The sequence below is a fragment of the Lepidochelys kempii genome, chromosome 4, assembly GCF_965140285.1.
Source record: "Lepidochelys kempii isolate rLepKem1 chromosome 4, rLepKem1.hap1, whole genome shotgun sequence".
Lineage (NCBI taxonomy): Eukaryota > Metazoa > Chordata > Testudines > Cheloniidae > Lepidochelys > Lepidochelys kempii.
The window spans coordinates 118632486-118645586 of record NC_136383.1 but is presented as its reverse complement, the minus strand read 5'-3'; the positions used below and the strand labels follow the sequence as shown (position 1 = coordinate 118645586).

The 13101-nt window shown below is 40.0% G+C and overlaps 1 protein-coding gene across 1 annotated transcript in view; it reads right to left on the bottom strand.

Annotated features, from left to right (window-relative positions):
- SORCS2 (sortilin related VPS10 domain containing receptor 2) overlaps window positions 1-13101 on the bottom strand; it is an 843800-nt gene that overhangs the window by 89982 nt on the left and 740717 nt on the right. The window contains exons 9-11 of the mRNA XM_073342594.2: window positions 12078-12257; window positions 3657-3803; window positions 2052-2154 (exon numbers count right to left, since the gene is read on the bottom strand). Coding sequence (XP_073198695.1) covers window positions 2052-2154; window positions 3657-3803; window positions 12078-12257 — 430 coding nt within the window. The remainder of the gene's footprint in view (window positions 1-2051; window positions 2155-3656; window positions 3804-12077; window positions 12258-13101) is intronic.

Below are 13101 nucleotides of genomic sequence, written 5' to 3'. Positions count from 1 at the left end.
GGGGCTGCTCTCAGACTAGCCTCACCACCTTCTACTGCAAGGGCAAGGCACACTTCTTTAGCCTTTCCTTATATAAACCCACCTTTTAAAAATAAACAAAAACAACCCTACCAAATCCAAACACAACAGTGCACACAGAGAGGGAGAGGCTGAGAGAAAAAATGAACCACATGTAACCAATATTGGTCACACTGCTTCATGCACTGCTGGAAGGTGCTCAGATACTACGGTGATGAGAGCATCATACATATAAAAGAACAGAATACAATAGAATAGATTTATGATACTTTTCTATAATGTCTGCCCACAAAGGAAGTTGTTTTTCTTTTAAAAAATGCCAAGATACATGCATGTAACTTAAAAATACCTAATTTGGATATTTTATAGAAAAGTGAAGTTTAAAGACATTGGGTGAAATCTTGGCTTCATAAGTCAATGGAAAAACTCCAATTGACTTCAGTGGGGTAGGATTTCACCACGGTTTTCACCTCAGTAGCCACAGAACAATTTAAACAATAATTAGCAATTACATTTTGTTTTTGGAAGGTGTATGCCATCTGCCAGAGTTTATCAAAGAAACTGATGGTGTCAAACCTTCCACTGGTATAAACTGAGACAGAACATCCAATAACGATGAGAAAATATATTTTTTCCAAACAGAGCAGCTGTGTGTGTGCGCACGTGTGTGTTTAATTTAAATGTAACGTGAGACACAAAAATAAGAAAATAAAACCTAAATAAACTGATAAGCTGATGTTGTAGCTCAAACCTGATGTCTCAATAACTTGAAGAAGAAGAAACATGATATTCAGAGGAACTGAATTGTTGAGTGACAAAGGTAAAAAAACAAAGCAGATTTATATGGACATTTTTTATATTGACTGGCCAGCATATCTATGGGGATTTTATATGTTACAGGTAGTTAGTCACTTCTCTCTAATGCAGAGGTCTTCAATCTGTGGGGAGCGCCCCCCTAGGGGGATGTGGAGTAACATTCAGGGGGCGCAGCTGGGGCCTGGACCAGCCGCCAAAGGGGCCAGGGAGGGAATGGTGCCCAGCTCCACACTTGGTCCAGGCCCTGGTTGCCTGCCCCATGCCTGGGGCCCCGCCCCCGGCTGCAGCTGCATGCTCCTACCCCAAGCTGTGGCCCCAGCATCGGCCCCCTGGACCTATGGCCCCACTTCTGGCTCCGTGGGAAGGGTGCAGACAGGGGTAAGGTGGGTCACAAGGTAAAAAGTTTGGGGACCACTGCTCTGATGCAATACGAGTACACGTGGCATGACAGAGAATCCAAACCTGACTCCAACACGCTGCTGCAATAGCTACTTTCACCTTATCTCTCATACCTGCCTTGTCATGGATAAAGAAGTTAATAAATACTGTAAGATAATTATATGTGCATTAAGTGTAAAGAAAAAAAAAGATTTGCCATACTAGATTACAACAATGGTCTCAGAGGCTAGTACACGATCCTGCAAAACAAGATGAAACATTTCACCATATAAATATGAAGAGAGTAGGCTAGACCAGTGGTTAGGACAATTGCCAAAGACTTGGAAGACCTAGAGTCAATTCCCTGCTCCAGCATAGACTTCCTGTGTGACCTTGGGCAAGTCACTTAGACTCTCTGTGCCTCACTCCCCTGCATGGAAAATAGGGATGATAGCACTTCCCTACTTCACAGAGCTGTTAGAATAAATACAGGGCTGCTAGAATAAAGATTGTGAGGGACTCAGACACTATGGTAATGGGGACCATAAATGACGGATAGATAGTTAGATACACACAATGCACCTGTTCACTTGTGACATCTTGGGATAAATAATTCTTTCCAATCCCTGCAGGCTACCCAGCAGAAAGGTTGATAACCTCCATTTCAACAATTTGACCAATCACATTTGACCAGTCAAATTCCCTAAAATCAGTGGTATTCAGTCGCAAGCGCACTAGGGCAATGTTTATAATACAGTCAATATATTATTCTTCATAAGACTAAATGTGATTCACAAGAAACAACGTTTTGGGGAAAAAAAGCAATTTTGTGCATTTACCTGCGCCCATTATGAGCCCAGGTGCAGTGTCCTTGGTATGGACTGTTCCTGACACATATGGATTGTCCGCCCAGCGGAGATGGAGATGAAGATGGCAATCAGGCTTTAAGGATAAGAGGAAGAACACAGTATTTTACAAGCTGTTAACAGCAGTTCTGCTACTTTGGTAATTAATGCACAATCAGAAACTAGCATGCAGTGAGAACTGCCTTACAAAAACGGGGAAGTGACTGAATTTCACAAGGCAAGGTCCAGAATAAAATATTAGTGTGATGTATCTAGTGGGAACCAATTACCCTGGCTCTGTATATTTCTGTGGCCTTAAAACAAGGTCTGCAATTCAGACAGAGACAGTGTGAAATTATAGCACAAAATAACTTTGTGACAGAGTGACTGCTTGGATCTTTTGAAGAAGCAATAAAACGCACCAAAGATTTATTTGTTGTTGTTGGTTATCATCATCCCTGGTCTGCCTTTATGCATTTATCAGCTAAAAGAGAATTAGATTAAAAACAACTATTTCTAGTGAAACATCTTCTGTCATGAAAAAAAATCATGATATGAAAAATATTTTTAAATGATGTTTTTGGAGTGAGCTTGATCGTATCTCTGGTTAATTAACTTACTGCTTTCTGCTCTTTCCACAGTAGTACATGGAGCTCAATAGTCCTCCCACTAAAGTTAATGGGAGCAAGATCACACCCTAAGTGAGGACTGAGACCCTGATTCAAAGCCCATTGAAGTCAATGGGAGTCTTCCACTGATTTCAGTGGGCTTTGGATCAAGCCCTGTAGCATGAACCATGTATTGCTGTAGTTCAGTCTTCTGAAGTGAGTCAACATCTCCCTCAGTCTCAGTCTTTTATTCCTACTATGCAGAGAGGGATAAACATTAGTCTGTCCCCCTGACTACAGACGTATATTTTGCCCCCAATGCAGAGATCTAAGAGTCCAGTGGAGCAGAGAGCCTGGGAGAAAGACACAGGGGATCTGCTTGACAGTGCTGTCTCAACAAAAAATCCAAAATGTTGTGGGTAGCTGTGACACGTAAACTGTAATAACGTCCATTCACAAAAAGAAAAGGGGTTTTGACAGCTATTTGATTTACATTTCCAGGCAACTGTGTAACTCCCCCCTCACCCATAATAGGGTAATTGTATTTTAAGATAAAATAATACAATGCAAAAACAGAAATAAAAGGTATTCATATTTTTAATCCTATTGATGAAGTGCTCTTATTCCCAGACAAGCTCCTTGCTGTGTAAAATAATTAATAATAAATGACTGATTGCCTTGGATCAGGATGCATGGTAGGCAAATTAGAGCACACTTGTCCCATACAAGTCAAATTAAGCCCTAACATAAGAAGGTGCGATGCTGCAGATGGAACAAACAGAGATTAATTTGGCCCAATAACTTGTGAAGGTGCACGATTATAGAGAATACATACATCTACATCCAGTGTAAATTAGAGGAGAATATAGCTTGGTACTAGGTGCTTGAGATGATTTAACTACTGTTCACTTATTTATATATCAGCATATTCTATGAATAGTTCTTGTGCACACTGGACAAAACATAGGAGTCATTAAAAGGAACCACTTACAGGTTTGCAGTTAGTTGGTTTACCATTCATATCAGAGATTGGAGGGGTCAGATAGTCCCAGTCACGGCCTTTGTTGTAGGTTATTAGAGTTGTAACTTTCCCATCGATTTTTTGATTGGCCAAAAAGACTCCTTTAACGCCTCTGACCTGGAGCATAAAATTAAGAGGGTTAATGACCAGCCTGCAAACACTTCTTCAGCATAGATCATTCCTGGTTTAGAAGTTCCTTACAAACTCAATATTCCAGATACTTACTTACTCTTAAAAAGGGAAGAGAGTGGACATTTAAAAAAACTGCAACACTTGGTGCTTTTGGTTTCTGAACATATTTCAAGACATTAAGGGCATGTCTATACTACAAACTCTTGCCAATGCAAGTTACGTTGGCATGAAGCTGCCACAGTTACTATATTGCTGGCACACGTGGCTCCTTGAGTCGTCACTGTGCATACTCACCAGCAGTGGTTGTGCCAATGCACACTGCAGTGCACTATGGGCGAGTATCCCAATGTGCAACTCAGCACCATCCAGTGCACTCTCTTTTGGGAAGTTTTGGCAATCCATGGTGGGGCAGAACAAATCACGCAGGGGTGACTGAGAGCAAGGGGTCAACTTCCCAGCACGCAACTTTGTCCATCCAATAATGTCATCTATCTCCCATAATTTTCCCAAAATTTCACAAACCTGCACTGCCCTTCGCTCTGTCTGCCATCTCCGACAGAAGCATAGAGCCTGCACAGCTCTGTACTACTGTCATGAGCATTGCAAGCACAGGATGCATGATCCTCTGGTATTTGCAGAGCCACAAGAAGAACTGATTCAGCAAGAACTGTGATGATTTTGTAGAGGACAGACTGCTGCAGGACATAGCAAGAACCAATTCAAGTTTGTTGGTGGTATTCACAGAGCAGCTGCAGATGGTGGAGCCTCACTTCTGGGCCTGAGGAATGAGCACTGAGTGATGGGATCGCATTGCAATGCAGTCTTGGGATGGCAAGCAGTGGCTGCAGAACTTTCAGATGTGCAAGGCATAAAAAATTTGTATACCAAGCTTGTCCCAGCCCTTCAGTGCCAGAGCCCAGAATCACAGCTGCACTGACAGCACAGAAACAAGTGGCAATTGCACTGTGGAAGCTTGCAACACCAGATTGCTTACTGATCAGTGGGATAACATTTTGGAATTGTAAAATCCACTGTGGAGGCTGTTTTCATGCAGGTGTGCAGGGCCATTAATTGTCTCCTGCTACGTGAGACTGAGACTCTCAGGAATGTGCAGGAGATAGTAGAGGGATTTGCAGCTATGGGATTCTTGAAATATGGTGGGGCAATAGATGGCATGCATATCCCCAAAAACCAACTTGCCACAGAGTACATCAACAGAAAAGTCTACTTTTCTATGGTTTTGCAAGTGTTTGTGGAACACTGGGGATGCTTCACCGACATCAGCGTTGGCTGGTCAGGGAAGGTGCATGACACGCACATCTTTAAGAACACAGGACTGTTCAGAAAGCTACAAATAGGGACCTTCTTTCCTGATCAGCAGATTACCACTGATGATGTGGAAATGCCAATAGTGGTCCTGGGGGATCCAGCCTACCCCTTGCTCCCCTGGCTCACGAAGCCATACACTGGTCACCTCAACACCATCAAGAAAATATTCAATTACAAATTCAGCAGGTGCATAAAAGCAGCTGAATGTGCTGTTGGCAGACTGAAGGGATGCTGACATTGTCTACTCACTAGATTGGACCTGCGTGAAAAAAACATCCCAATGGCTATAGCCATCGGTTGTGTCCTGCATAATATTTGTGAAGCAAGGGGGGAAAAGTTGCTGTGGGGGTTGAGCACAGAGGTGGAGCAGCTGTCTGCTGAGTTTGAACAGCCACTACCAAAGGCTATTTGAAGAGCTCAACACAGACTGTACAGCTCAAGAAGGCTTTGAAAGGGCACTTGGACAGTGAGCCACAGTAAAGCACTGTGGTATACTGTGCTCAACCTGGTTCTGCTATTTTGGGGCCTGTTAGGAATTGTGTTGTGCTTGGTGTACATTTATGATTATTACACTGTGTTTGTCACTGATTCTATGAGATGTGCCACACTGTACAACAAGAAGTAAGTGGGTGCTTTCAGTACTGCTAGGCATTCTGCAGGATATATTGGGAACTAATGAAGATGAATTATTTTCCAGACAATAAAATGTTATTGAATAACCAAAACACTCCAAAAAAATTCTGTGCAAGTTAAATAGCAAATACATTACAAACGTAATAAATGTATGGAGCTTAAGAAGGGAGAAGAACATTCATGTCCATTTCAGCTACACATAGAGCAACCATGATTCTCAGAGGTCAGTGCATGTGGTAGTCCTTAATGTCCCCCTGTGTGGAGTTGATGGGGTATGACTAAAAGCCAGCCAAATAAATACAGCTATGCTATTTTGCTCCAGCTCAGGGCTGACCCTAGACATTTGTTTAGTTTAGTTATTATGTGCTCCATCCTTCAATAGGAAGTGAGGGTGATTGGGTACTATAATTAAAGACTATGGGGGCAAGCTAGATGAACAGAGCTATGTTCATTTAATTTCTTGGATTTTATATTTGTCTTTTGTTCTTTTAAAATGTCTATGAAAACTTTTCCAATAAAAATTCATAGTAAAAGGAAAAGAAAGAAAGAGATCAATGTGCAGCAAACTACTGTGGCTCTTTTGGGTAATGCTGATCACTAATCTGGCTCCTGAACCATTGATTTCTGACACAATCCCACAATCAGGAAAGAAGGCCATACTGGTTAAAAAACCCAAATTGATTTAGCAGGGAAGCAACAGCAGTTTAAAACAAAACAAAACAAAAAAACAATATTTAACAAAAGAAAGGGAAAGTTGATAGTAATGAATATAAATCAGAAGTTAGGAATTGCAGAAAATTGCTAGGGGAAGCCTACGGACACAAGGAGAAATCTATGGCCAGCAGAATTAAGGAAAATAAGGAGTTTTTAAATGTATTAGGAACAAAACAAATCTTAACTATGGTACTGGTGGAAATGATAGAATTATCGTTAATAATGCAAAAAAGGCAGAAGTATTCAATAAATATTTCTGTTCTGTATTTGGAGGAAAACAGATGATATGGTCTCATCATGTGATGTTGACAACCCTCCACTAGTATCTCAGGAGGATGTTAAACAGCAGCTACTAAAATCAGACATTTTTCTATCAGCAGGTCTGGATAACTTACATTCAAGAGTTTTAAAAGAGCTAGCTAATGAGCTTGCTGGACTATTAATGTTGATTTTAAGTAAGTCTTGCAGTACTGGAGAACTTCCAGAAGACTGGAAGAAAGCTAATGTTGTGCCAATTTTTAAAAAGGGTAAATGGGATGGCACAGGTCATTACAGGTCTGTTAGCTTGACACTGATCCCAGGTAAGAAAATGGAGGGGCTGATAAGAGATTTGATTAATAAAGAATTAAAGAAGGGTATTGTAATTAATGCAACAACATGGATTTATGGAAAACAGAGCCTCTCAAACTAACTTGATACTTTTTTTTAGGAGATTACAAGTTTAGTTGATAATGGTAATGTGTTGACATAATATACTGGTACTTAGATTTCTGTAAGGCATTTGACTTGGTACTGCATGATATTTTGATAAAAAAAATCTAGAACGATATAAAATACAATTATATGAAATGTAATTGTAAACATGGAATCATTATAGAGTGGGTGTGTTTTCAATAGGGTCTGGCAGGAGTCAATTCTTGGCCCTATGCTATTTAACAATTTTATCAATGATCTGGAAGAAAACATAAAAACATTACTGATAAAGTTTGCAGCTGACACAAAAATTGGGGGAGTGGTAAATAATGAAGAGGAGCGGTTACTGAATCAGAGTGATTTGGATCACTGGGCGGAAGCAAACAATACGTATGTTAATACGGCTAAATGTAAACGTATACATCTAGGAAAAAGGAAAGTATGCCATGGGGAATTCTATCCTGGGCAGCAGCAACTCTGAAAAAGATATGAGGGTTGTAGTGAATAATCAGCTGAATAGATGCTCCCGGTCTGACACCGTGACCAAAAAGAGCTAATGCCATCCTGGGATGCATGAGCAAGAGAATCTTGAGTAGGAGTAGAGAGGTTATTTTTACTGTATATTTGGCACTGTGATGGCTGCTGGAATAGTGTGTCCCTTTCTTGTGTCAGCTACGCAAGAAAAATGTTGATAATTGGAGAGGTTCAGAGAAGAGCCATGAGCATAATTAAAGTATTAGAAAACATGCCTTACAGAGCTCAAAGAGCTCAATCTATTTATCTTAACAAAGAGAAGATTAAGGGGTGACTTGATTACGTACCCATGTGGGGAATAAATATTTAATAATGAGCATTTCAGTGTAGCAGAGAAAAGTATAACACGTAGACAAACTCAGACTGGAAATAAAGTGCACATTTTAAAGTGAGAATAATTAGCTTCTGAAACAATTTATCAAGGGTTGGGATTCTCCGTCACTGACAATTTTAAAATCAAGATTGGATGTTTCTCTAAAAGATCTGCTCTAGGACTTATTTTGGGGAAGTTCTATGACCTGTGGTATATAGGAGGTCAGACCAGATGATCATAATGATCCCTTCTGGTATCTATGCTCTCAGAACCTTCTCAGAGGAACCTGGCCCAGAATCTAATGGAAGTACAACAGGACCAGAATGTTACTTTTTGGGGAGTAGGGTGTATGGAGGGACACAGATGTGCTAAAGGAAGAAGAAGAAGCGATGCAAGGAGAGTTCCTGTGTGTGGCAAGAGAGACTTTTAAAACTGAGAGCTTGCCCTGTGATTTTGGGATCACACTCTTTAAAGTTTTCATCAAGAAGAAAAACACTTTGCCAGATTAAATGCCATTCCCTGTATTCAGGCCCAAATGTTCTCTCCCACTCTCCAGCAGACATGTGGATGCTTAACATAACCTGAGGATTTATTACAGCTTTGTACTTGAATAAGTGTCATCAGCTCTTGGTACAATCAGGAATGGCTAGTTTTCACTGAGATTGTTATTCTGCATACTCTTTCATCCCTCTCAATCTGTAATATTTACGAGTATATTTGCCCTCATTCCAAACTCCCTCTGATATTAACATTAATGAGAGCTCTGCCTGCAGACTTATGGGACAGCAGACCTGTTAACATGGTATAGATTTGATACTAATTATTATTTTATTACTGATAATTTGCATGGTGATAGACTACCCAGGATTGATCCAAAGCCCACAGACAGGAAAGATCACCCAGCGGCTAAAGTGTTAGCATGAGAATTGAGAGATGTGGGTTCAATGCCCTGCTTTGCTACAGACCTGCTAGGGGCCAGTCACTTAGGCTCTCTCTCTCTGTGTCTCAGTTCCACATCTGTAAAATGGGGATATTTGTCCTTCCTCTCCTAGCAAGGATGTTGTGAGGATAAATACATAAAAAGATTGTAAAATGCTCAGATAGTTTGGTGATGGGAGTCATATGAGGCCTGATTTTCAAGCTCTCAGGGCCTAGCAGCTCCCATAGAGGAACCTAAATAAATGACCATGTTTTCAAGAGAGTTCAGCTCCTGTTCAGGCATCTAGGTGAAGCAGCACATTTTCAACAGCACTCAGCAGCCAACAGCTCCTATTGTTCGGCAGTCATTCTCTTTTTATGGCTAGACCGTATGATACGTACTAACTACCATAGATCTGTTCTGTAGTAACTATTGCAGAACTTTTCTGTGCCATTTTACTATGAAGGGGGAGCATACAGAGGGTGCCTCAGCATTTGCAACATACAGTGTGTGTAGTTACCACCTGATGGACAATTGTGCAAATATTACAAGCACTCAGCTGAAATCAATGGGGCCAAGTCTCATGATTGGGGAATAAATGTATGAGTAAGGCCTGCAGTTTGGGATATTAAATAAGCAATTGCTAGCACAATAGGAGTATGCTGTAAATCAAGTGTCCAGTGCTGTGACCTTTACTTATGAGTATTCCCACTCTTTTCATGAAACGTGATATCAACATGCTTGTTTTGCAGTGATCTCTATGCTAAGCTTGCGGCTGGTTCACTTTGACAGCATTTGGTACAGTATTTCAAGACCATACTGACTTTGAATCGATGCTCACTGCTTCTTTCTTTCTTTTCAACATATATTTTAGAGGTTAGTCCCTGCGCACATATGCAACAAGAGAAGAAAAGATGTACTGTACAAAAGAGATAAAGGATATAAAGGAAAATGAATGCAGACAGGGGAAAATCTCTAAAAGACTATAAAGCAGATGCACATGTAAAGGATGAAATGAGGCCAGTGGAAGATAATCAAGACAAACTGTGCAAATTTCAAGCAGAATTATACATTAGTTGAAAGAGAAATTCTTAATCCATTGAGGGTTGTCTGTGTTTCGAGTTGAAGATTTTTTTTCCAAGACACTTCTATTGAAACACTCTGCAAGATATCCCAAGTCAGAAAAAAACTCAAAATCACAACTGCCGAGCAATCCCTAAAGCCTTATTTTTATTAACTACTTTGCACAGTGTAACTAAGTCAACACAAAAAAACCCTTGTAGATATTATTGCTCATCACATTCTAGTAGAGAAAACAAACACTAATTGTATTTCACCATATTGCAGAAATGATCTGCAAGTTTTAAACTTTCTACATGTAGGCAGAGAAATTTGTCCATGTACAGTGCAGCTCTTTTCTGAAAATTGACTACGTAAGAATGGCATTGTAAGGTTCCATGTTTATTGTGTCTCAATCATTCCTTATTAAATATGCTCCATTATAAGTAATTTTTAAAGCCAGCTCTACAGACTAAATCTGGAATTTGCAAATAATCTAGGATCTCTTCTTTTTGTGCATCACCAATAATAGAGATATTGCCCCAGTGACACTTTTGCAACTCCTGAACCTCAGTGGGCTTGCACAGGTGAAACTGAACGGACTTTAGTAAACAATACTCAAGATCAGTAGCCCCAAACCTTTTCTATACTGGCAATTCCTTAGTAATAAGGGAACAGCAGAGTGGTTGTGACCCCTTAACACCTCTTTGTGGCCTCCAGTTGAGAACCCATGCTCTAGAAGATGCCGGAGGAGACGAGAACCCAGCTTCTTTCCTCTTAGCTGTGCTGGCTCTGCCTAGCTAACAGGAGCAAAAAAGCAGCAAAAACATATTTTGTCATTAAAATCAGCACATGGGATTACTCAAGAGGAAGAAGGTGGCCTTTTCCCATACCCTCCGTTCCCTGCAGAACCCCCCTACAGTCATCAGTGCTTGAATTGGGAGGGTGGTAATTATGTCACACCTCTTTGTCCCACTGCAGTCTATTGAAAAAGAGGGAGTTATATAAAGGTGGAGGAGATTAGAAAAATTTGGAGCAAGCCATCATTTCCCCCCTCCAATTACAATACTAGAGAGAATCATTTAACTCCTTCCTAACCCTACTTGCCAGGCTAAGGAGTATTGCGAATCCTTTGCAAAGAAGTCTTGTGCATTTAGTAAGAATATTTTTTAAAGCTCCAGAGGAAGCAGACTATTAAATTAAAGTGTTGTCATTACCTTCTTTCTGAACAAGAGAACTGATGGCAATTTTTCCCTAAACTGCTATTTTTCCTTTTTTCTTTAGCCAACTGCTGCAGGTTTAAAATACAGAGTTGAGTATTTGCAAAGATGGCTCCTCTCACAGCAGCGCCTCTAGGGAAAAATACCTACAGAAAGCAAGAGGATTTGTGGTCTGACTCAAATCTAATGTTGTTGGCTCTTCATTTGTCGAGGTCAACATGTTAAAGACCCAGTACTAGGTTCGTACAATTGCTATTGGTCTGAGACCCTATTGGCTAAAGAGCTTGCTGGTTAAAAAAAAAAAAGTATGTAAGCAAAATTCAATGAATGGACTTACATAGTATCTGATAATTACATTCATCGGTTTCTCAGACAAAGCAGCCAGCATCTGAAATGCGGACAAACTATAAAACAAATGTAAGGCCAAAAAGAGTATTGTTGTATTGCCTAGAAGCTAAATTTTGTTACATAAGACAGTTTCATAGCTGTTTATATTCCTCCTTCCACAATAAACTAGTGCTAACTGAATCTTACTGCTTGACTCTTCAGTACTTGAAATAACACCAGACCCAATATTTGAAGAAAGTGAAAAATACTAAACTTGTTCCTGCACATCCGTGGAAACTGTGTCTTTATAAAACGACCAACACTTTAGGAGGAAGAGGATAGAGAGGGAGAATTAGAGTAATACAATACTCCCTTCTCATCACTCTAGAAAATTGGGGAGAATGTTATCACTATAAAATTAATTACATTCATAATTAGAGTTGCTGACAACATAATGTAGGAGAGACAAGGGAAGAGACAGAAAGCAACAAAGTTCTAATATTTGCACAGCACCCTACCTCCAGAATATCTATCAGGACATTCTCTTCTGGCTGCTTAGTGCTCCTGACGTTCTCTAGTAAAATGGAGTAGTATACACCCTGTGGGTCAGACTGGTACAGGTTATACGAGTCTGTCTGGTACCATTCTTGAACAGCCACAAATACTTGGTTTTCATCTGTACTGATAATCTGTAAATCCTGCAGAAAAAGAAATAAGATACAAGATGAATCATAATTGGCAATTAAAAAAAAGATACTATTGTGCCTACATGACAAAAAACAAACTAGTCATGAGAGTCAAGTGCCAGAGAAAACAGATACACCTTAAAGATCCCTGACTCTGAGCTCTCTCAGCCTAGGTACTAGGAAATCTACTATATCCTATCTCTCTCAGATTATGGGATATAGAATTTTCACCTAGAATTTGGAATCCAAACCACTTATTAATGCCTGAAGGAGGTGCTTTTGTTTCTTATTAGAAATGAGTTGGAGTTCTTAAACCAATTACTAGTCAACAGGTTTCTGCATCACAAAACCTCCACCAATATTCACATTTGCAGCAGAGATGCCTAAGACTGAGAGGACACAGAATGTGAATTACTTGTGAATTACAAGAAATAGACAAAAGTCCATGAACTCTTCTTAAGATCTAAAATAGGATGAAATGCAACCACCAAATAGGACAGAGATATATTACAAAAGGACCTAGAGAATGAGAAAAACTCTTTGTGGCAGAGACCATGTCTTCCTATGTGTTTGCAGAGCACTGAGCCCAGCAGGGCCACTGAGTGTTATTGTAATATACATATTAAATAATAACAACAACATTCTGCATTCATTCCTCAATAATTTCATGCTTTGCTTATTGCAATAGTCTCTTTACTGGACTCCCTGTTTCCTCTCTCCATCCTCTGCAGGGAAACATGCAGGCTAATACATCTTGAGGAAAATAGTCCAATACACAAATACTCAATCAGAGGAAGAAATCAGGAAGTAGCAATGCTGAAATAGACAGTAATAGTGGACAGAAAATTGGACCTGT